Here is a 23,409-nt window from a genome sequence, read left to right on the forward strand (position 1 = left end):
CTGCCCGTAGTGGTCCAGATGGTAATGTCGTCGGCATAGATGGTGTGTTCTATGCCGTCGAGCTTCTGTAGTTCCTGTGCTAATCCGAGCATGACCAAATTGAACAGCATTGGGGAAATGACAGAGCCTTGTGGGGTTCCCGCGCATCCGAGAGTGAATTTCTCCGATTGAATATCTCCAACCGAGAGGAACGCCCTTCGGTTGGATAGAAAGTCTCGTACGTAGTTGTAGGTGCTCTCGCCGAGGTTTAGTAGGGAGATGCGTTCCAGGATAGTAGAGTGCGCGACACTATCGAAGGCGCGCTCGATATCGAGGCCCAAGATCGCCTTCGTGTGTCGGGATTTGTCGTCGAGGATTTGATGCTTGAGTTGGAGCATGGCGTCCTGGGCTGAGAGATGAGCTCTAAAGCCGATGATTGAGTACGGGTATGCGGACGTATCTTCGAGGTGAGAGTTTATGCGGGTAAGGAGTGCATGCTCCATAACCTTGCCGACGCACGAGGTTAACGAGATGGGGCGGAGATTGGCAAGGCTAGATGGCTTGCCAGGTTTTGGAATCAAAATTACCTTGGCCGTTTTCCATGATGAGGGAATGGACCCTTGCCGCCAGCAGTCGTTTATGTACTCGGTGAGCTGTTCCACCGAGGGGTCGTCTAGGTTTCTCAGAGCTTTGTTGGTGACGCCGTCCGGACCTGGGGCTGAACGGCTGTTCAATTTGCGCAGAGCAGCGTGTACCTCGGCCACGCTGAAGTCCTCATCGAGGGCTGAGTTCGAGGACCCCGTGTACGGGCCGTGAGGCTTTGCTGGCCCGGAGGGGATGTACTTTTGGCATAAGGTATTTGTGACGTGGTCCTGGCCGTGCGTCTTGGTTTCTGTGAATAGGAGTTTGGTAAGACGATCCTGCTGTTGTGAACGGGTGCTGGTATTGTCGAGAAGATGTTTTAGGATTTTCCACGAGCGGGAGTGGTGGAGTTGCCCGTCTAGAGAATTGCAAAGCTCCGCCCATTGCTGTTGATTAAGGACTCGGCAGTGTTCTTTTATATTCTCGTTAAGTAGTGCAACCTTTTCCTGAGTCGTTTGTTGAGTCGTTGACCCTTCCACCGAGAGAGGATGGACGTTTTGGCTTCAATGAGGTGGGCAAGCCGACTATCCATACGTTCAGTCGGGGCATCGGTTTTGATAGTGCGAGTAGCCAATTGGGTATCTGATAAAAGGTCGTGCGACCAAGATTCTATATCGGTGATCGACTATATCTATATCTATATCGGTGATCAACTAATTGACAAAGTTTGGCTAATGAACTTCCTAGTTAATTACTTTCCGACACATTATTGCCAAATTTCAAGTTTGTTGAGCTTGCCGAGAAGGCAGCCCTCTCTTTTACTTATTGATATTATTTGCGTCTCTGTATGTGTTCCCACCTGCCTGTATTTTCTTAAGCCAGGATTGCAAATGTACATATATGTGTCAAATTGTTCACCCACTCCTGTAATAACCCCCATGGGGTTGACAGTATGTTAAAATAAATAAATAAATAAATAAATAAATAAATAAATAAATAAATAAATAAATAAATAAATAAATAAATAAATAAATAAATAAATAAATAAATAAATAAATAAATAAATAAATCATGCAATCTACGAATTGTAGCCGGTGAGTTTGCAAGACGCATCCACTTGAAAATAATTTCCAGGATGACACCAGTTTCGAGATATTATTTCTCAAACTGTGGGACGAAATACATGGGCGTTCCAGTTACTTTTGTGCTTCAATGTATAAAAGAGCATTTTGGTAAACAAGTAAGTGGAACAACAGTGCATTTTTACGGCGAGTTTGATGGCGCATATCTCCAAACTGGTGTCATTCTGGAAATTCATTCCAAGTGGATACGCCTGACAAGCTCACCGGCTACAATTCGTAAATTGCAATATGTGCCCTAAAGTAATTAACCAAGAAGTTAATTAGTGAATTTTTTAATAAGTTGAATATGTGTTTCCATTTCTCGTGCTACTAATATCCGCCTCTTCGAATAGCCCAGCTCAATGATAAGAATTATGCTACCTGCCACAGGCGATTTTTAAAAATTCCGTAAAGCTTAATTTTGAACACCTTGTATATAGACGCAAAGTACTGTCATTTAGGCATGTATACGTATATAGGCTGGAGTACTATTAGAACGTCTATTGGGCATCTGAGACTACATTATTATTTTCTAAGGGAAACAGCCCACTAAATCCCTTCTTTGTGAAATTTAGATTGCTTTCAGGAAGAAAAAAAAAACGGACTGAGGGAATCTGCATAAGTTACAATATTTACCGGAAATCTTGTGTCACTAAGCACTTCGAGAAAAGTTGTTGAAGCAGTACGTGACAACTAACACCATCTCAAGATTTTCGTATTTCATGTTGTGCCTTTTTTTTTTTTTTTACTGAATATTAGTGTACAGGCAGAAAAGGAACGCTCAACATTCACGGAAGTTGTTGGCACATACTTGTACTTAGGAACGTTCAATGATCCACTACCGTCTGGAATGGCAGAATGTTAGCGGGTAAGAACCTGTGAAAGTTCTTTCCGTATGCGCAAAAACACAGGATTTTTGTCCGAGTTGGATTAAAGCTTCAAACTAACTTTATCAGCAGCAGGTCCATTGGGAATGGTGGCGAACCTTCCTTTAACGTCCAAAATGAGCCCCACGCCCACAGTTGCTCCCGAGAATTCAATTTTTTGTTGGTGATGTCGGCTAAAAAACGTGAAGCGAGCGCACAAGTATACGCTATGCCACCTTTAAGTATACATTATAGCATCGCGTAGAACATTTTTATCCCTCCGTTCGGCGATGCTCTCGTTTGCTGCAAAGTCGTTAAAAACAGCCTTTACACCGGTAAAGTGTTTGCGATAGTATAATCGACTGCCTTCAGCGAGGTGCCCCTGCGGGAGATAACATTCTAAACAAAATGAGGCGAGGAGAAAACTCTGGAAAACCAATATTGAAATAAGCATTTATAGGCACAATAAAGGTGTCACTAAAATGTTTCCAGACCCATATGTAGTGCTTATATTTTAAATAGGCACGATAAAGACGTAAGGAGAAAAACAATTGGCATTTGACCTAAAGTTCCGGTATCTAGTTATGAGTATAGTATCTACCACTGAACCAATATTGGCAGAGGAGCAGGGCTGGCTAATTATATAATTTTATTTTAAGCAGCCTCTAACCAGCACCCTAAGCAGACGACGTGTGCACCTGGTGGTTAGCGGCGGCTGTGACGTATGTCCCAGCCAATGGTGTTTTTAAAAAGGTGCAGCGGTGATTTAGCGGTAAATGCGGTAGAGACATGCGTTCGCATTATGTCGTACCGCTTTGAGGTCCCGGATTCGTGATTTAAAACTACGTTCACCGTATTTGCAAAGTGTTGTTCAGGAGCTCACTCGACACGCGTCCTGTCTCTTCGAGGACCGAAGGGCAACTGATGGTGGGCCGGAGCAGACCACCGTCAAACCGCCGGTCGTACTATATAAATGCATACATACATACGCACAAACACATTTATGTGCTCTTCTAAGCTCTCTCATCCCTTCTCTACCTCTACCACGTGACCGGCTTCTCCATTTCGCACACAAGGCTCCGTATGGAAGCCTTGTGCAACGTATGGAAGCCGAAACGTCTTGCCTTTAAGGTTTAGTTTTTTGGTCGGTGTACGCATTTCTTCGTCATGTTTCATCCCAACCAGGCGGGCTTCCGTCGAACTCTCGATTAATTTTGTGTTAATCTCGATTAACACTCCTAATGTCAACCATTAAAGACCTCCTTTGGGCCATGGAGCACGTTGTCTCTGGAATTTGTCAGCGTCCCACAGGCAGGCGCGGGTGCCGCTTAATCTCGCAGGTGCCATGCCCAGGAACTGCGCGTGAATTCTACGTCGTGAGTCACGGTCACTTTCAGTGAGAGGTGGTGGAGCGTATTTTCTTTTTTGTTTTGGTTATTATTATTATTATTTTTTTTTTGATGCGCTGAAGCTCTTTTTTTGATTAGCTGGAGTAGTTCTTCACGTACCGTTTGTGTTTAGCAGTCTCTTGAGCACGGAAGTGGCCAGTCTGTCCGTCAGCGCCAGATCTTCCTTGGACGCTGAGGTGCAAACCCACCTGTAATAGTTTGTTTATGCTATCGTGGCGCTTTCTGAACAGACCTTCTGCATCTGAAGTGGCTGACACGAGTACGGAAAGCAATGGTCGTTTAATGTCGCCCTGCCTTATGAGAACAGTTCCGGTGTAACCTTGTTAGGATGGCGACGTGTTTGGGGTAATAGATTATAGCGTCTTGTGACTCATTTTTTGACACGTGATTATAAATCTTGATGTATTGTGAGCATGATGAATGTTGACGGTGTTATGACTGGTGATATCACAGGGGCACCACCCACTATCAGGATGTCGGCTGGATATATGGGAAGTCGGAATTTTTTCACATTGCGGGCTACGAACTGTACAACTGCTGAACGGCAACTGTTTCTTATTCATTTTTTTTTTGCCACCTCTGCATATACATATATCGTGTCCTGCACAATATCATATTCATAGATAACATGCGACCACTTCACAGTAAACATTAGCAGGAATATAAGAACTAAGAGGGCGTTTTTAGGAGCAATCGATGGTCAGTAGCAGAAACGTGATATCTTCTGCAAATTTAGTTTTAGAGACAGTCACTGTAATGAAGAATAGCAAACTGTGCGTGTTGCATTACTCCTTCGCGCTATAACTGACACGGAACGAAAGAAAGACAATACGATGGGCAAAACGCTGAGTTGCAACTTACATATTTTATTAGGTAACCGTTTATGCATGTCACATGCTAACCGCACGGGTCACTATATAACAGCAAGCGAATAAGCAAAAAGAAAAAAAGAAAAGAAGGAACATGATTGTTATAGCGTGCACTGCGATAGCCGCAAAGCAAGAAGAAAAGAAGCTGCTGCACTTTTTTGTTGTCACTAAAGATCTAAAAGAGCTATGTTCACAGTCGAAAATGTTTATCCACGGCTGGCTCACAGATTTAGACTTATTTTTTCTTACACAGAAAACGTCCATAATTTTTAAGTTCTCGGTGGCTGTTAGATCTTTCATGACAAGGAAAAAGTGAGGTTGTTTCGTGCTTTCGATTCGCGGATATCTCAGCGCACTCTATACCAATCATATTTGTTCTTTTTCTTCTTTGTGCATTCTTAGCTTCTTGTTATAGTGACTCGTGTGATTAGTATGTGACATGCATAAACGTCTGCCCAACAAAATCTGTAGGTTGAAAGTCAGCGCTTTGTCCGCCGCATTGTTTCCTCCTTTCGTTCGGTGTCAGTTATAGCGCTACCCTTAAAACATGAACACTTTATTGAGGCGCCGCATAAGCCAGATAATTATATTTGACCAGAACAAGAATGTAACGAAAGAAATCACGAACACGAACAAGGCGCTCTGTAACATAACCTTCCTTTCTTGATAGTAAACTCTACTGCTCGATTTGGGACCGTTTCTTTTTTTTTTTTTTCCCCATTTGGTGTGCTGGTGAGAGGGTGTACTTGTTTGATCGATCAGACATGATATCCAAGGTTCACTCATAGATCCTGATTAACCCTTTCTGTTCCAATGACTCAGCTGTAATAATCGCAATGCCTCACGAGGTGTAGTACTCAGCTATTAAATTGGAACGCGATAATCACATCCCATATAGCGGCTGGTGCATTTTTGCGCCACGGGAAAGAGCTGGGTGATCGTTGGAGAACAAATTGCAGTCATAAAAATGCGTCACAAGAGCTCTTGCTTTTCGCGTATACCAGAATGCTTCAGCTTGGCGTCCCCAGCGCACACCGGTGGCGCAAGAAAGCGCCAGCAGCCATGCTCTTCGGGTATCACGTTTCAATCGATGAGCATTGCATATAGTATAATAATTGACCCCCTTAAATGTGAATCACGGTGTAAATCAGTTTATAGCTCTCACCCTTACACCCCCCTTGAAAGTGAATAACGGTGTAAATTAAGGGTGTAGGGGTGTGAGTTATTACAGACCGTTTACAACCCTTATTACACATTGTACACCTCTGAGTGAGAGGAAAGACGAACTGTAAAAGTAGTGTGATGAGTCACAGTTCCGGCAACTCTGATTATGTAATATATCTAGAATTGGTGCCGCAGACCACTGGCTTTTTCTGAAATTTCCGAAACTTTCACACCTTTTGGCGTGCACTGTGATTAGTCATCTATACCGCACTTCGAAGAGCTACCATCCTAAAGCCGGCTACATGATTTAGGGGGCATGCAAACAGCCTTCAAATAAATTGTTACTCTAATCTCTGCGGATTTGAGAATTTTAAATGTCAATCAAGACGCCTGCGCTCGTGGTGTTGTGTGTGTTTCTTTCGTGTGTCCTCGTTTTTTTTCGCGCAGTTATATAAACGTCTGAAAACTATGAACCAACTAACCCGCCAGAACGTCCTACTAAATGTCACAAGGCTGCCTATAATATGCAGATTTCATGATATAACGCCTGGACGTATTCAAAAAAAAAAAAAACGACACTTTGACTTCGTTTATTTTTAATTTAATTTCTTTCTGTTTTGTGTGTTCAGGTGCACACGTTTGTCTCGACAAAAATGAAATTCGGGCCAGGAAGGGTTAGCATCTTCCCGTATAACGAAGAAACGTGTGACGTTGCGTCAGCTCAAACAAGCATGCTTCATCAACCATACAAGCTTAATGACCTTGCTCCAAACAAGCCTTTTGAGTTCGTTATCAGCGGCTTCATTTCGTGGCGCTTTAACCCTCATGATGGCAAGAAACAAGTTGTGTAACTCAAAAAGCTGGGTGTTTCGCACAAAATTCAAGTACATTTTCATATCATGTATCAGGCTTGCCCTCCAGAGCTTCACACGATTATTCTGATTGTTTTACAATGCCGCAGGAGCATACCTGAATGGTCCGAAGCCAAGGGAGAAGATGTCCCTGCAACACCGAAACAAGAACAGCCTTACGTCAGTTACTATACTGCGTTTAACTTGGCTAACTTGGCGCAGACACCGCCCTACAGCATGTGAAAGTCATCACCCCATGATGTCCTGGACGTAGGACGGATAACGGAACTTGATACCGTTGTGGCCGACGTCAGCGCCTGTAAATACGTAAAAATTCGAGATGTTGTGAGCAATTTTGAAAGGGTGCGTGCGCGAGAGATCCGCAGCAGTTTGTCTCAAACTATATAGTTTTGGTTTTGGTTGGTTGAGAAAGTAGAAGGTACAAGTCTCATACTCAATAAAGGCCTTCTTTCTTTAGTTTGTGTGCTGATATATCAACAGCAGCATTTTTAAATTGTTTGTGACGATAACATAACTCACAGGACTGTCACTATTCGGACGAAAAAAAAAAAAAAGAAAACTCGCAGTTTCGCCCGAGGGTTAAGCTTCGACGGCAATATCAAGGCGTTAAAATATTACACGAAATTTTATGGACAAACACACTTGCAGTGTTTTGAAGATGTATGGTGTCACGCCCTCGAAGACGCACAATAAGAGTTCACGTGAACAACGCAAGCACTCGCGGTCTCAACGCTGGCGTGAGGAGGAGAGCAGGAGCGCGCGTGTTTTTTCCAGAGTGAGCGCTCGGCGCTGCCGCTCCCTTCACCATGTCAACGGTGCCGTGCCTCCGCAACTCAGATCACGTGGCCCCTAACACTGGGTGCTCAAGAGAGCACGCATCAAGACGCCTGCTAATATAACTGCCTTGACATTAGCCATGGCCTCAGAGATTTGCGCGGCACCAGCCGGCACGCGCAGATCTCAGAGGCCATGCGCCAGCCTTGCTTCCGTGCTCACACGGTCGCTCTCACACCCACAGCAGATCACGTGATCTCCAACAATGGACGCGCGGGCCACGTACGCTCCGTCACACCCGGAGCAGCACGGCGACGCATCGAGTGCCCGTGTAATAAAAATATGAGTTGGGACTCGAACAATTTTGCTCACCTGCCCTTGCGGCTTCGAGGAGGAAGGCGTTGCCGTAATCCCAGAAGGCCATGCCTTTCTTCGTCAGCTTGTTGATGGCTGCCACTTGCCGCCGAAGACTGTGCAGAGAAAGTGCGACAAAAACTGAGGGCCGCTTCTGTAGCTTTTCTTGATGAGTACACATCATTATCTAACCAAAACAATTAGTAAATAATTTGAAGAATTAAGGAAAACGCTTATCATTAAGCAGCAAGTGTGTGCTACGAAAGCTGAGCGAAAAAAAAGTCGCAGTTTTGTCCGAAAGGCGAAGCATTGATTGCGAGAGCAAATTATTAGGCAGCTATACGCCGTAACGTTAGCAGTTTTATCTGCTGTATAAACTGCCGTAAACATTCGCTTATTAACTAAATTAACAAGCGCAGCGGGTCACGCGCGCATAGGCAAACATGAACACATCTCACTCGATGACCGCGTACACTCGCTGTCAGAGAACGCTGTCGGGATGAAGAGCCGAAGCAGCGGTGAGTGAATTCCCCTTCATGCTGCCTCTCGCTTCAACGCGAACTAGAGAGAGACAGAAGAAAGGGGAAAGGCAGGGAGGTTAACCAGATGGGAAGATCCGGTTTGCTACCCTACGCTGGGGAGAGAGGGGGGGGGAGGTAAAGTGACAGGGCGAGTTGGCGTGCGAGAACACAACGCACATCAATCCATCAGCTTTCTCAGGTCGGTCATCCTTTCGAACCCAACGCAGGTTACCTCGCGCTCAGCCTCGCCATGTGCAGCCGCAGCCGGAGTACAAGCGCAGACGCACGCTACACTGCCCCCCTCCACCCACCCCCGTCCCTCCTAGCGCGCGCGAAAAGTCGGCGCACCCCCTCCCAGCCTTTCTCCCTTGCGGGCGCGATAAGAGACCGCCGCACCGAGCCACCATTCTTCTCGGCTCCCCCTCGCATGCTTTCCATCGCGCCTGCAGCATACGACGCGCGGTTGCGATCTTATAGCACTTTGGACTTTACACGGAACACCACGGCGACGCCATTGCTGACGACGACGGCGAAAATTCTCCTGGAGTGTTCATATAATTGCTATCGCAATAAGAAAGTTGCTGTTTCGCCCGAAAGGCGAAGCATCAATTGCGGTAGCAAATTTGTAGAGAGCTATACGGAGTAAGGACAGTAGTTTTATCGGCTCCATAAACGTGGACACGTTCGCTTACCAACTCAATTAACAAGAATGGTGTCAGCGCGCACAAGCTAACGTGAATAGATCACACTCAATGACCACAAACAACCACTGTCCGAGCGCTGGCGTGAGCAAGCGCGGCTGCAGCAGCGAGCGAAAGTTCATGCGGTCTATCGCTTCAACGTAAACTGAGCGGTGAAAGCACAGCGCATACAAAGCTAACAGCCGCGTGGAAATCGCTTTAAAGATACGGTGCGCGCGACAGTCCGGAGCCGCGCTAAGTACAAGTACGCAGTTGCTGGCAGAGTAGAAGCCGCACCCCCTCCCTCCCGCGCTGCCTTCCCGCTTTCCTGCTTTCGCGTGGGAGATTAAGTCGCCATGTTCCCCTTGCGCCCGGTCGCAAGATACCCATTCGGTGCCGCAGCTAAACGCCGCCTCCCCTCCCATCCCGCCACGGCCTTTCGCACGCCGGAAGGCGTCGCGTGGCTCTCCGCCGTGCGTTCGCTATACGTCAAAGCACGCGTCCCTCGCGCGCTTTCACTCGCACATACAGTATCCGGCGTGGAGCGAAGATGTTATCGCCCTGGGACTTTATTCAGAATCTCAAGGCAACGGCGACGACGACGGCGACGATGGCAGAAATCCGCTTGGAGGGTCCATATAATTGCTATCGCAATAAAAACGAATGTTTCGGAACCATAGGAGGCATAGTTTGAAAGGTTTACAATAGAAAACGCGCACGCAAGAGGAACGGAAGCGTGTTGTTATCTTCGTTCTGTCTGTGTCAGTGTTTTCTACGATTAACACTCCAAACGCTGCTTGTGTTTTTTTCTCGGTTGTTTCCATCAATGCAAAGAACAAACGCGCAGCTTTAGCGAACTCTCTGGTTACCCGAGCAGCATTTTAAGCAGGGCCAATTGCTGGACCAACCGGCTTATCGAAGACCAATGTGGTCCACCATTGGGCCCGTTCATTGACCCGGCTTACTTGAACTAGAGCAGTTAGTAGCGTTGCTGCCTGCCTATATCGTCCTATTTTCAAGAAACGCAGACTATAACATCCAACATGCGCCAACTAAAACCCAGACACAACAGCGTATTAAACGCTGCATCATCATATTTATGTTCACCGTCGTCATCCTCCTCCTCCTCATACGAACTGTCTCTTTCCTTTATAGTGAGTAGCAGGGAAGAATGCGACGTATCGGACCTTTCTCTTTCAGCCTCTCTTCTTTCCATTTAAACAAAGAATATCGCCGCAAACATGATCTGCCTTACAAGTAATGCACAATTCCTACTTGAGTCTATATACAAGCACGCTCGATCGCACTCGTCTCAATTTTCTTATTCTCGTGTCGTAGTTTTGTTCCAAATCTTTCATGTTTTGAAAGTCGGACGCACGTGTACCTTTCTTGCACGAGCATCTTGAAGGTCTTCGGGTCTTCTTTCATCTTGGCGTTCGCCTTCTCATAACTAAGCTGCAAGAAGAAAAAAGAAAGTCTAACATCAATACAGTGGGCATGTAAATTATGAATTATTGGATACAACGAAGTAAATTTAAAACTCGACTAGCTGCGCCGTATATAAATGTGTTGTCTACGGCTATGATGAAACCGAACATTCAAGATCCGACACAATTTTGCTTACAACGAAGCGAATATTCGCTCATAGTTCAGGATATGGATTCTCTTAGCAAAAATGTCGAATCATCAATAAAGAGCAACTTGCAACAGAAGTGTTTCGCACGTTTACATGATGTGACGCGTTAAGGTGCGCACGCCAGAGTCCAGACATTATAATCTTACAAGAACACTGCCTCTTTGAGCTGATATATCACAGTGCGTTACCTACCACGATAGCTCAGTGTAACTGGCGTTATGTTGAGGAGCTCGAGGTCGCGGGTTCGCTTCCCGTCCTGATGGGATCAGAATGCAAAAGTGCTAGCGTACCGCGCTTTGGGTGTACATTACCGAAACCCAGTTCGTTGAAGTCGTCCCCGAGCCCCAGATTTTGCGTCCGTGACTTGCTTTAGGACGTTAAACCCAATCATCATCATCATCATCATCATCATCATTCAACGGAAGGTTTCACTCATTACATGTGGTGGATGGGTCATCATCCTGGATAGGCGTATAAATTCTTTTTAGTTTTGTAAGCGTTTTTTAAGGCCTCCTGCGTTCTGTTCTAGACCTGTAAGTATGTAATGACAGATGCACCTAGTTTTACCACGCTTACCGAGTCAGTGTACTCTGCAAATGGAACTACATGGTTATTTAAAGTCCTAATAGAGAAACTTTAGTACTTTCTCCAAAATGACATCTTTTGTTTGCTTAGAATGTTCTGATATGACAAAAAGAACTAAGTTGGAACGCTTGCCCCTGTCTTCCAAGTTAGCAACTTTTCCGAGAAGAAAATGAATGGATTGTTTGAACTCTTGTGCAGTCAATTTTCTAGCTCGCAAGAGTGTTTGTTAGGTGAACTTTGACGTCAGATTTCCAAAGCTTTGATTTGTGACTACTGTATTCCTGCGGTTATTTTTTCTCTTTACTTCACCAGGCGATCGAAAGTGTCATTAACAGTGGTCAGGGGAGGAAGTGATTTTGATACCTCACGAATGACAACGGCACATATGAGCAAATCACGACGAAAACTTGGCTTCAAAATATTGTTACAATGCGTACGCAACATTGAAGAAGGAGAGCACGAGCTGGAGCGAAAGACAACGACGTTAGAGGCTTGCCCTGTTTGCTAGCTCATTGCGCCACATCTTTGGCGGAGGTGTGGGGTATTTACCAAAGAGGTTGGTATTTACCCCCGTATCTCTCGCATGTATGTGAGGGTTCCGTTAAGAGCTTTCTTGAAAACAATAAACATTACCCGTGCCGATGCGGAGTTCAGAAAAAGCACATCCGAGATGCGACCGCGTTGTGTGCGCTTTCGGCCACCAGAGGTCGATGGCGTCGCGTTGAGCACGCAATATGTAGCGTAGCTCGCACCAACGGTTATGAGCGGCTGGGACTTAGCGCATGTCACGCAAACATCATGGCGTTTTCCTCGCGAGCCTCCACAGCTTGAAGACACAAAGGTCGAGCTTCCGCTGGTTTGCGTGGCATAAATCATTCCGCCGAGCACTTGGTCACTGTACCGACGACGACATACGTCTTGGTCTCGTCTAACGAAGGCCCTCGTCAAAAGTTTTTTTTTCTTTTCTTGCTATTATTGTTTCCTTCGCGGCTTTCTATTCTCGTCTCGTTCGCTCTTCGATCTATCTATCTCACTCTCTTTTCACTCGCCTGCCGCTTGTCGGACGCGTTGTCGTGCATCGCGGTGCGACTTTCTGTGTGCTCGCGGATACGTCTTCCTGTACAATCCTGGTAGCCTAAATATTGTTTGGCAGCTCGTCTGTGTCGAAGGCGGCATGTTTCGTGCCGGCAGATTCCACACTTGCGTGTTGAATGCAGCCTGATCACACCGTCTTTATTCGAAGCTGGGTCGTGTGCAATCCTACATGTCAACGCACAAGCCTGAGAGCAAGCACCAGGCTGTGCACGCGTTGCGTGCTGAGGTTGACAATGTGCGCGAAGGTGTGCTGAGTGTCCTGCGCACATCCATCAGGGAGACGTAATTGACGCTATAATGTTAGGGCGTGAGCCCCTCCACAGGGGTGGCAACAAAATGAGGGGAAAACACTATACGGAGTTTTCTGAGCTAAACAAAATGTGCAGACAATTTTGGCCCTGCGGCGTGTCTTTAGTACGGGCGTGTTTGTTATTAATGCGAAAGCATTATATGCCCCATTAAGCGGGAAATCCACCGTCCGTTGTTATCATCCGAAGGTAACGAAACCCACGTGACCAAGCGATGACGTCCCGTTCCCGGCGCTAGACCTGCTGCGGCCCGCACAGAAACGGTTTCAGAGGAATGAAAACATATTATATGGCGTTAGATGGTGAGATAGCGTGATGTGATCAGAAAAAGATTTTAGGAACAGCACGCGCTCGGGCTGACACAAGACAAGGTAGATTGGAATCTATGGGGTAAGCTTTCCTCCTACAGCGGACTTACATTATAGACTGATGATAACGACGACGATGACCAATCTGTGCGTCTTGCTGAAGTAGACCTGCACTCCAAATTTTGGGAACTCTATAATTGGCCATTGTGTCGGCCCTAAGGGGCTCAGAGGCCGGCTATACGACCTTTTTGAAATGGGCTCAAAATGACTTAACGGAATTTGAAAAAATATGGCCGACTTGACACAGTTCCGAATTGCAACTGGTACTTTTTTCTCATACGGTTGTTTAAGTGCTGACGCTTCTTCGTGACAGACCTGCACAGGGTAATATCCACCATTGAAGGGGTTGTGGCAGGACGTCTGGTCCGAGCCCAAGTCAGCAAGCAGCTCGCCTGTGTTCTCCATCTCCTTCGCTATGCGTTCCCTGCAGGGACAGATGTTGAATCATTTTTAGTGAAGCGCGGCGTGCAGGTCAGACCACTGTATCATCAATAACCGAGTTGCCAACTACGAGTAAAATTCGGAGCTTTGAGATAACCGAAGAGGACGTTAGATGCTTATGCAAGTTAAATACCTTGAAGCCAATTGCTGCCTATTCTGAACTCGACTGGCGATGCTGCTGATGACGTACGATTGTGTTTAACGAAAGCTAGCGTTAAATTTTCCCGAATTATTTGCAGCTTTCTACCACGAGGAAATAAGACACACAACTAAACAATCATTGATACCAATTTTCGTATTAGTGAGCTTTTACAAGTACAGTTATTTTTCCCAGAACAGTGAAAGAACGCAACGACATGACCATCATGTTTCGATCTAATAATTTTCTATAAGAGCCGTACAATCTCTCTTCTTTTAGCGGATGAGTTCTCTGGCAGTGTTACATTTCTCTCACTATTAGTGTTATATTTTGTCAGTTCGCTACATGTTACCATTCTCACGTACTTGCCTCTGTATTTCTGTTGGTGATTATGTATGTTCCGCAGAATTTTTCTAAGCCCTTACTTCCAAAGCCGAAGAATTGACTTGCCAATGTGCACAAATAAATTAAATCAAGTAATAATTACAATTAATGATTCGTTCGATGATCTCAGTAAGAAGCACCACCGAGTGCATCTAATCTTTTCTTAGTGGTAATCGTTAATTAAAGGCGACAATATTTCCTAAGTACCATGTAATAATAATAAAAGAAGAAATCGTCAAGACTTCAAACTTCGCGACTGCAGACCGGCTGCTGTTGTTGTCTTCCTGACGCATAATTTAATAGATTAGCGCGTTCTTTATAATTAAGACTTCCCTTAAGGCATATTAAACATATAACAAGCGAACACGCAGACATTCACAGGAAGGATCAAAAAGACGTTACGTTCTTGCGTTCGTTAGAGTCATTTAGAAAAATGGCGCGCAAGTTTACGAGATAGAGGAACGTTCGTTTTATAGAAAATGGATAGGCTGACTCAGCAAAATCAGCTTGCTTTTCCGTCACGTTACCGAGCGAAGACATGCCAGTGGCGAAGCACTGTTTGACGCAGACATTTGTTACGGGAAATATCCGAGGCACCTGATTGACTTACCACATAGTAACGGCGTTTCCAAGGTAACCGATGCTCACGCTCTCCTTCGCTGCTTTTGCTTTTCTGGAAATAGAATGTCAGTTTGCTTTCATTACGTGGTTGGTTACTTTTATCGAACGTGTAGCCTCTAAAATATTTTGTTAGGGGACGTGGACCTATAGTCAAGCCAATTTTCGAGGCTTTTTTTTTTTTTTTTGCCTGTGTCGCTCACACTGCGCATGAGTGGTGTCCAATAAACCTCGACTAACGAAGATACCTATGTTTTCTCTAATATCTCGGTCTTGTCAAACGCTGACTAACGAAAACTTTGTAACATAAGCTTATGATTTAGCAAACTAACCACTCTTACCATGCGAGGAGGCTTGATAATCCAGAAGTACCAAAACTATAGACAAGTTACGACGCTGTCCTCAACAGCCCACGCATACCAGCTATGACGTCATGCCTTTTGACAGCGTCTTCAAGGGTCTTATCAATCGCTTATCAATAAAGAAGGACTACATTGAATTCTGTATAGACAGCGAGAGGTGGACCCAGCCAGTTTGGAAGACTTCTCCCGCACCGAAACGGCCTAATTGCGGGAACATGCACTGAAAAGCGTGACGTCACGCTGACGTATTGGCACTGTGGTTTCGGCGCGAAATACAAGAAAGCTAAATACAGCCCCTCATTTTCATCATTAATAAACATCGTTTTCCCTCCGAATGACTGAATGAATGTATATTATTCTGAAATAATATTTTTCCAGTTTAAAAGGGATGTAATGTCGCTTACATGTGCCTCTTTTAAGCATGGTTAGTTACTCACTTCATTCTCTTGATCAGTAGTTCAATGTCCTCGATGACCTCGTTCAGCCAACCCTGCCGGTGGCGTTTGTAGGTCGCCTCCCGGGAAACCTACGGCACGAAGAAAAAGAAAGACAGGTTTTCAAGCATGCCACCACAGCGCTGCTTCAGAGCACAGCAGTCGACTTCGTGTAGAACAGTTTTCGACGGTATAATGTGACTCGATCGTGGCTGTTTAGCGTCACTTATAAGCTAGAGCTATAAACGCAGCTGCACTTTAAAACACGAGATAAGAGACTAAAGGTGGGAAAGCAAGAAACATTAGTTATTGGCATGCGCAGCATGATAGTACGAATGACATGGTCGATATATTAAATGCGGCATGCACACGTAGTACACAAGCACGCCGCAGTAACAAGGGACTAGAGTAGTTGAGAGCAGTGTCCCGAAGAAGCTGAAAAAAAAACAACGTATTTTAGGTAAATTGCCACTTTTTAGGCATTCCATGACAGTTCGTGATAGTAGGAAGCACGTGTGGGTTGTTTGTTGCATTCTGTTTACATCGCGAATGTTAATTTTAGAGCGCAAGTCTTAGGCGCCCGTTTCTGCGTTGAGCGTTGGTGTACCTGGGCGTCTCTCGGTGTAACCGAGCGAACGAGCACAGCTAAGGATGAAAGCGCGGACGCGGAGCGCAGGGGGGATAAAAGTGCGAAGAGGAAAGTGGAGGAGGAGTATGCAGCGGAACCATGAGGCGGAAAGCGGAGGAGGAGGGCGTGGCGAAAGCGTGAGAAGGGGAAAATCGTAGTGCTGCGCAAGACGGGCTCTGCGACGACGACCGCTACAAGATGGCGCCAGGGTATACCAAGCCGTCGTCTGTTCACCGATGGCATGCGGCGAGCGCGTCCACCGATACCATATATGTAAACAAAGCGCTGCATGAGCGCAGGTCTGTCTACGGCGGCTGCTGTGAATCGCGGCCACGCGTCGCGCACGCGTTGCCTCTCGCGATCTCCCGATTAGCGAGGCAGTCGCGCCACACTTCGCTCCATTTTGCAACGTGCTGCACGAGACAGATTGTCCGCACCATCCAACATATTGCGAAACGAAAGCACATAGAGCTGCGCTCGAATTTCGCATTGGGGAGTAATGTAATGGTCGGTGAATTTTTGCCAAATGTATCCTGCACACGTGGTTAAACATGTAGAAGGAGGTATAGCTCAAGGATTCAAGAGGCCTCCCATTTTTAAGTGCAATGTAGAATTTAAAATTTTTGGCTGGAAATAAGGCGACACAGGGACCTGCCTTCATACCGCAAAGTGCCTGGTCTGAGACAAAGAACGTTTTGCGTTAAAATGGAACATGGAGTATACGGCGAATAATGATCCTCGTATACCTCTGCGATGACTCCAATGCCGTTTGCGATCACGACTGCCTTCGCCTGGGCGCCGCTCATACCCCCGAGACCAGATGACACGAAGATCTGAAATGAAGGCATACAGGTCTGCATATAGCTTGCGAAAGTGAGCGTTTGGTTGTAGTTATAGTTTGTGTGTAGTTCCTCTTCTTTCCCCTTCGCTATGATGTGATTGCTCTATAGCGCTTCGAGGTGGTTCAGCCTTATTATAATAAGTATGATTTCGATATACTAAATTCCCATAGGAGCAATGTAAGGCCGACACCACCTACAACATTTAAAGCACCTCCTCCCCCCCCCCCCCCCCCGGCCTCGCCCCACCTCCCTTATTTTGCATATAATAAACACTGAAGCAATTAAAAATTATTGCGGTTGAATGCTTTCTCGACGTCGTTCTGTGGTGGTTGTGACGTCAACGTCACGTGGGCCTACGGCTTTGGAATGAGAGACGGCAGGAGTCTGATAAATGCCACTTTTGGTGCTTGCGGGCGCTGGTTGGGGCAATGAAAGAGAAAGCCTCTTCTGCACTGTAATTGTAATTTACACCCTTAAAGGTTAATGAGGGTGCAAATTGGTCTATAACTCACGCTCTTACACCCAAAATGGTGCACAGGTGAGAGTTAAATACATATTTACACCGTTGTGCACTTTAAGGGCGTAAATTATTTTATAGTGTGCGGAAGAGGAGAGCTTGCCTTCTCGGCGTCATTGCTTTCGACATTTCATTTGCTTCTATCTAGGCTATAACAAAACCTTTTTCATTCTTTTTTGAAATATTGCGGTGGAACTATTCCTCAAAGGCGTTGTGCAAATTCCAGCTTATATATAAAGTATTCCCTATGGTCCCTGCTAAGGTGCCCTTTAACAACAGTGTGAAACAGGGTCTGCATCATAGCCACTAAACCACTAAAAACCACTGCTGAACCATTAAATGGCTGAATCGCTAAAAATGCAAGGTGTTAGAAGGGCGGAATGTACCAGATGTTCCATAGGTAACATGCTAAACGGCGCACAAAAAAAGAAGAAAAAAAGAGGACGTCTCCAATGTGTAACCAAAGTTTTATTAAGGGTGCGTTCACTCACCTTTCCTCGGAGGTCGTCGATCTTGAGATACTTGCGTCCAGCGTTGATCACAGTGATCTGCAATTGTCACGAAAGTACTCGAAGTGCAATCTCTGATAGCAGTACATTAATTATTTCAAGACAAAGAGGCTTCAATCTATTTGCGCGAGCGGGCATATCTAGAAGCTGTTATAGAAACAGTTGACCGAGTGCGTTTGTTATTAGGTGTCAGTTCCAGATCTTTTGTGTCAGATCTTGTGTCAGGTCTTTTCTGCCTGTAAGTAACGCCTCTCCCAGGATGTTATCGAATGACGATCAATAGATCGGCAAAAACGGCGCATAGTGTTCAAAGCTGCTCACGAGGACGCAGATGAATGTCGTTACTAAAGTTCGTAAGATCTGTAAACCTCTACGCGAGCTTGCTGTTGAGAGAAAGAGAAAAATGAATTGGGAAAGGCAGGGAGGTCAACCGGAAGATAAGTTTTAGATGCGAAGCAGCTTATGGCAGGGGCTTTGTCCGTCCCTCCCGCGGCGTCCCACACCCCCACAGCGCATGCGCGTCCTCTCCTACGCTCCCCCCTTTCTCTCCTCTAGGAATCCGGAGCGGCGTGCACGACAGGTGGTGCGAAAGCTGCATACTCCGCAGGGGGCGCCACGGTAGTTCCGCGGTATGAAAATGACGGAGCGCGCGCGCCTCATTCTCTCTCCTGTGCAGAGCCGCGATGAGCGCTCGGGCCGCTGCCGCGAAATCATCTCCCGCTCAAGCTAACCATCTCCCCGCTGCTTCGCATCTACACATGATTCCCTTTAGCGGGAGATGAAGTAATTTTTCTTCGTTTGCTACCCTACACTAGGAGAAGGGTCAGGGCGAAAGAAAGACAACAATGGAAGTGGCGGAAGAAAGAAAACACACGAAAAAGAAACAGAATGGCTGGCGAACTCCCGAAGCATCAAACTCTCTAATAGGCCACTTGAACGTATCAACTTCAGTAGCAGCTTTACCGACTTCTGGCGTGTAGGTCGTCACACCAGAAGTCACCGTATAGTTTGTAATGTTGTTGAAACACTGTACCGTTGTTCCATGAACGATCCCTTGCGGCCCGATGTAGCAGTAGCTGCCCGCAGTCATCTGCCCGTACCTGGAAAAGCAACGGCAATTCAACGCAAATGCGTTATTCTTTGAGACACAAATCTTCTAGAGCAGACGTGCAGTAAGTCGTTAGTCTCGCTTGTTTAACTTCCCCGCGTCCGAATAGTTATACTGAAATATCATTGTGATTCGACAACCACAGACTGCACGATAGATGACCAATTATACGTGCACAGGCTCACCTATGGTATCAGGATAGACAGCATTAAGCTTCATCATTTAAAACTTCCAGATAAGTAGGCAAAATGGCTTTTTAATACGTTGCACGGTGCAGACAAACAGATCTTTAATTAAGGAGTTAGTAATGTAAAGATCTCTCCACGGCTCCAAACACAGGTACCAACGCATTATGAGATGGACCTATCCATGAGGTACCGTAAGGTCTGTGTGGGCCTATCTTAGTAGCAGTTCACGATGTGTCCTTGCAAGGATTTCTAACGCGGGCCGATCCTGTTAGCAATGTAATCAAAGGCGTCGTTGAGTCGATCATGATATAGTGGTACGATTGTGTGCCCTTCCTTACAAGGGCTTTAATGTCACATCAACATAAGGATCAAGGTAGCCTTCGGAGAAGTAGGAAGGCACGTAGTTAGCGGTGAAACTGGCGGGGTGAGAGTGAAAGAGCAGCTAAGAGGGGTTACGTACAAAGGCACGTGACAAGATAAGACGCAGCGCAGCGGTTGCGAGGCCGTATTGCGGAAGCGCTGCATTGCGCAATGCTCTCCACCGCAGTGTTCTGTATGGAGGTGGTTCAGACAAACCACTTTTGATGGATAATTATTGCCTGATAGGACGCCTCAGTGTTATCGGACTATAGTCCTTCAGGTTCAGCGCAAGGAAGTGTCAATGTATACGGGCATAGTTGGCTGGTGGTTTTAGGATTGGGCACCGGCACCGGGTTGCACCGTGCTAATCACGTAAACACAAAGCGGTGGTGACGTGGTGAAAATGACGTAGGAAGAGGAGTTTCATGAAGATGTCGGCCGACGGTCATTGAAACTCGCAGCTATTTGTCTTTCAAGGATTGCCCGCCCACCGAATGATAAGGAGGCGCCAGTGGTCACTTATTACGCTCGTTACGGTGCAGTTTAAGGACCCGTGCGTTTATTGCAATAAAAAAATGTCAGCCTAGAGATCACACTGTAAGAAGAAGTTATTTCCGGTAACATCAATTATGCAGCAATAGGTTATTGTCCAATGGTTATTGTCTCCATTTTCCGCAGTTTCTTACTGCCGTATGGAATACGCCTACTCTGCTTGGCACCAATAGAAGCACATTGCAGCAGCAGCAAGAGTTTGCCAGGTTAATGTTAATTGTGTTAATGCAGTAATATCTCTTAAAATCATCGTATAACGGAGCATGTCAACGCTGTTTACTTGGGCAAAAACTGTTGCTCACATAGTCACCCCCATGGCGAACATGCGGTCATAGTCTTCGTGTGACGAGTGGTTCGGGATGACCATGCCGTTGGTGATGACCACTCGAGGGCTGGGCCGGGGGGACGGGAACAGGCCGAGAGGGTGGCCCGAGTACATGACCAGCGTCTGCGACTCGTCCATCTTGGACAGGTAGTTCATCACCAGCCAGAACTGCAGGCACGGCGACGCGCAAGGATCAGTAAATGAAAGAGGGTGATTTGGATGAGTAAGTGAACGTACAGCTGAGCAGGCTATGCTAAAGATTCAACCTGAAAGTCTGCTAACTTGCTCGCAATCTTCGTTCTTTAGACGCACCAGACGAAAAAAAATATATGGCCGGAACTCCCTTATGGGTAATTATGGTAGTGCGAAGCATATAGTGGCTTCTCATTTGCGCGTTTATGAGCTAAACGTTCATTCTTGTCTTCTATGTTAGATTAGGTTAGCACAGTCTATCCCTGGTTGTTCTGGCGCATGACGTAGGAGTAACACTCATCTTCCTTGGTCTGGGCATATTTGCAGTCCGAGAGCAGGAGGAGCTGCGGAGAGTGGCTAGCGGCCCGCGGTGTCCAATCATTGCACCAATGAGCGCGCGCCTCCACGCCAGGTGCGCGTCAATTGGGCGGCGCCTTTAGCGGGGGAAGGAGGCGCAGCTTAGGACTTATGTTGCTGGTGACGTGGCCTTCGTGCTCAGAGGACGTATATAGACCCCCAAAATATAGTATGGTAACGTCACTCACCTTAAATGAACCCTTAATTTATACATTGATAGTACAGATTGGCTATTTTCAAACTCCTAAATTAGCTTATCACTTCACATTTCTCACAAAATGAAATATTGATTTTTATTTTAAATTTCATTAATGAACTACTGCGTATATCCTCGTCATTTTTGAATATTGTAGACATTATTAGGTGTAGTTAAAAACTAGCATTTCTTTGTCGGATTTAATTGTAATAGAAAATTGATTTTTTTTTATGTAAACCGAAAATTTGAAAGTGACTTCGCGTTACCTTGCTGAGAGCTTCCTATATAATGCTTCGCACTAAAATACTGCGCTAGTTGCTACAGCTATGCAGGAGTAGTTGCTCTTGTAATTGCTATGGCTTTTCTTCGCTCCAGTGTGACTACGTGGGGACCGGATGGGTCTGGCTCGCGTGCTCACCTGTGCCCAGTTGGAGAATACCTGCCCGTTGCCGCCGTAGGTGATCAGTTCCTCGGGAAACTGAGCCACCTGCGGGTCCAGGTTGTTCATGATCATTAGCATCACGGCGGCAGTCTGCTTCGTCTTGGCCGGGTACTCGTCGATCGGGTACGCCCTGCGACCCAAGTGGGAAAAGAAACACGTGCTTCGGGCGTTCAGTTTTCGGTCTGTTAGAAGCGGTGTTTTGAGTTCGTGTTGCTGGAGTAATTATTAAGGCGAAAGCCTTAGATGGCTCATGGGTCGAAAATTTGACCGTCGGGCGTTATGGCACCAAAATGGATTCTCGTGGATGGTCGGCCCACGAGCTTTGGTGTTAATTAAGGTACAGTTAATTAGGATGAAGCTAATTAAGGCACTCGAACCCGCGACCTTTGGTGGGAGAAAACAAGTAATAGAAAGTAACCACGTTTTCGAATGAGAATGTCAAGTAACTTAATGAATGTCTCGTGAGCGCGCAGGCTTTCGCCTTAATCCTCTTCGGTGTATGCTAAAGTGACTGCCAACGTTTTGTAACTTCGTTACTCAAACGTTTGCGAAAGGATCACGGGGGTCTTGTTTTCGACAGATCGCTTACGGGGGATACTTTCAGTTTCGCGTGGCCGTAACGCGCAGCGCGACTCCTCACTAGAGCGACGGGCATCGCGTGAATGCGCTGGAGTGCTGTAAGACGTGAAAGTAGCGTTCATAGGGGTTTACGTTATTGCTTTAGTCATATCCACTTCCGGCGGTTCAGCCATTCAGCTTGCTCTTATATCCCAGAAGGCGATCTATTGAGACTATGGCTTTAGTTGGCAAACGCACTTCCTTATGATAACTTTTGGGAAGGCCCAGGGTTCCATCTAAAGCAAACTTTTGGAGAAATGCGTAACAAGCATAAATAACGCAAACACTAAAAGAGATTTTAATAGTAGAAACAAAAGACAAACAAGTGAACGCCTTTTACCATTCCTTCTCAGGTATGTATTACATAAATTGAGCACTAAAAAGCCACCCGAACGTGGCAAACATATTTGACAATGCATTACTATTACGAAACAACACGGACAGTTTTTTTTAGCGAGCAATCCAGCCGACAAAAAATGCGACCTTGTTACTAAATTTGAGCAAAAATAAAGCAGCGATAAGTGCAAAGTATCCTAAAGCTTCTAGAAGAGAAACTTGGGTCACTTATCACACAGAGCTTCTTTGAATAATCCGGAACGTTCCTGCAGGCTGCGATGAAATTTTCTGTCTTCAAATTCAAATAGCTTTATTTTCACGTCAAATGTCGGGGAGAATAGCCAAAAAGCCACCAATGGCTTGTCGAAGGACTGCGCCTTGTAAGCACGGCCAATGCATGGCCGCGTTTAGCCAAGGAAGCTTTTGTGTTCAATGATAACGTGTCTTTATGTTTGCGCATAGAATTAATTTTTCTCCGCTTCTATTTCGAGTCATAAAAACTGTTTCGTTAGTGTTCCGTCTTTTTCATTCCTGATTTGTAAATTATTTCCTTAGCTCGTGACTTTTCTTTTTCCCCTTGGTTTGTCGTTTCATTACCTTTTCTTTTTCTTTATCTCTCTATTTCTCTTATTGTGCAATTGCGTTTTAATAGCCAACATTTTTGGATGGCCGGCTGTT

At 45.9% G+C, this 23,409-nt stretch overlaps 2 protein-coding genes across 2 annotated transcripts in view; one reads left to right on the plus strand and one right to left on the minus strand.

Moving 5' to 3' along the window:
• The window catches only part of LOC119461174 (mediator of RNA polymerase II transcription subunit 20), a 28,981-nt gene extending 21,777 nt beyond the window's left edge, over positions 1-7,204 (plus strand). Inside the window, exon 5 of the mRNA XM_049671864.1 lies at positions 6,952-7,204. Coding sequence (XP_049527821.1) covers positions 6,952-7,084 — 133 coding nt within the window. The 3' untranslated portion in view covers positions 7,085-7,204. The remainder of the gene's footprint in view (positions 1-6,951) is intronic.
• LOC119461169 (urocanate hydratase) overlaps positions 1-23,409 on the minus strand; it is a 46,546-nt gene that overhangs the window by 13,896 nt on the left and 9,241 nt on the right. Inside the window, exons 3-15 of the mRNA XM_037722390.2 lie at positions 21,754-21,907; positions 20,568-20,758; positions 19,091-19,157; positions 18,040-18,096; positions 16,936-17,022; positions 15,565-15,653; positions 14,758-14,820; positions 13,499-13,607; positions 10,576-10,646; positions 8,009-8,106; positions 7,095-7,158; positions 6,960-6,992; positions 4,057-4,145 (exon numbers count right to left, since the gene is read on the minus strand). Of these exons, the coding sequence (XP_037578318.1) occupies positions 4,057-4,145; positions 6,960-6,992; positions 7,095-7,158; positions 8,009-8,106; positions 10,576-10,646; positions 13,499-13,607; positions 14,758-14,820; positions 15,565-15,653; positions 16,936-17,022; positions 18,040-18,096; positions 19,091-19,157; positions 20,568-20,758; positions 21,754-21,907 (1,172 nt within the window). The remainder of the gene's footprint in view (positions 1-4,056; positions 4,146-6,959; positions 6,993-7,094; positions 7,159-8,008; positions 8,107-10,575; positions 10,647-13,498; positions 13,608-14,757; positions 14,821-15,564; positions 15,654-16,935; positions 17,023-18,039; positions 18,097-19,090; positions 19,158-20,567; positions 20,759-21,753; positions 21,908-23,409) is intronic.

This window comes from Dermacentor silvarum, chromosome 8, assembly GCF_013339745.2.
Source record: "Dermacentor silvarum isolate Dsil-2018 chromosome 8, BIME_Dsil_1.4, whole genome shotgun sequence".
NCBI classification, from domain to species: Eukaryota; Metazoa; Arthropoda; class Arachnida; order Ixodida; family Ixodidae; genus Dermacentor; species Dermacentor silvarum.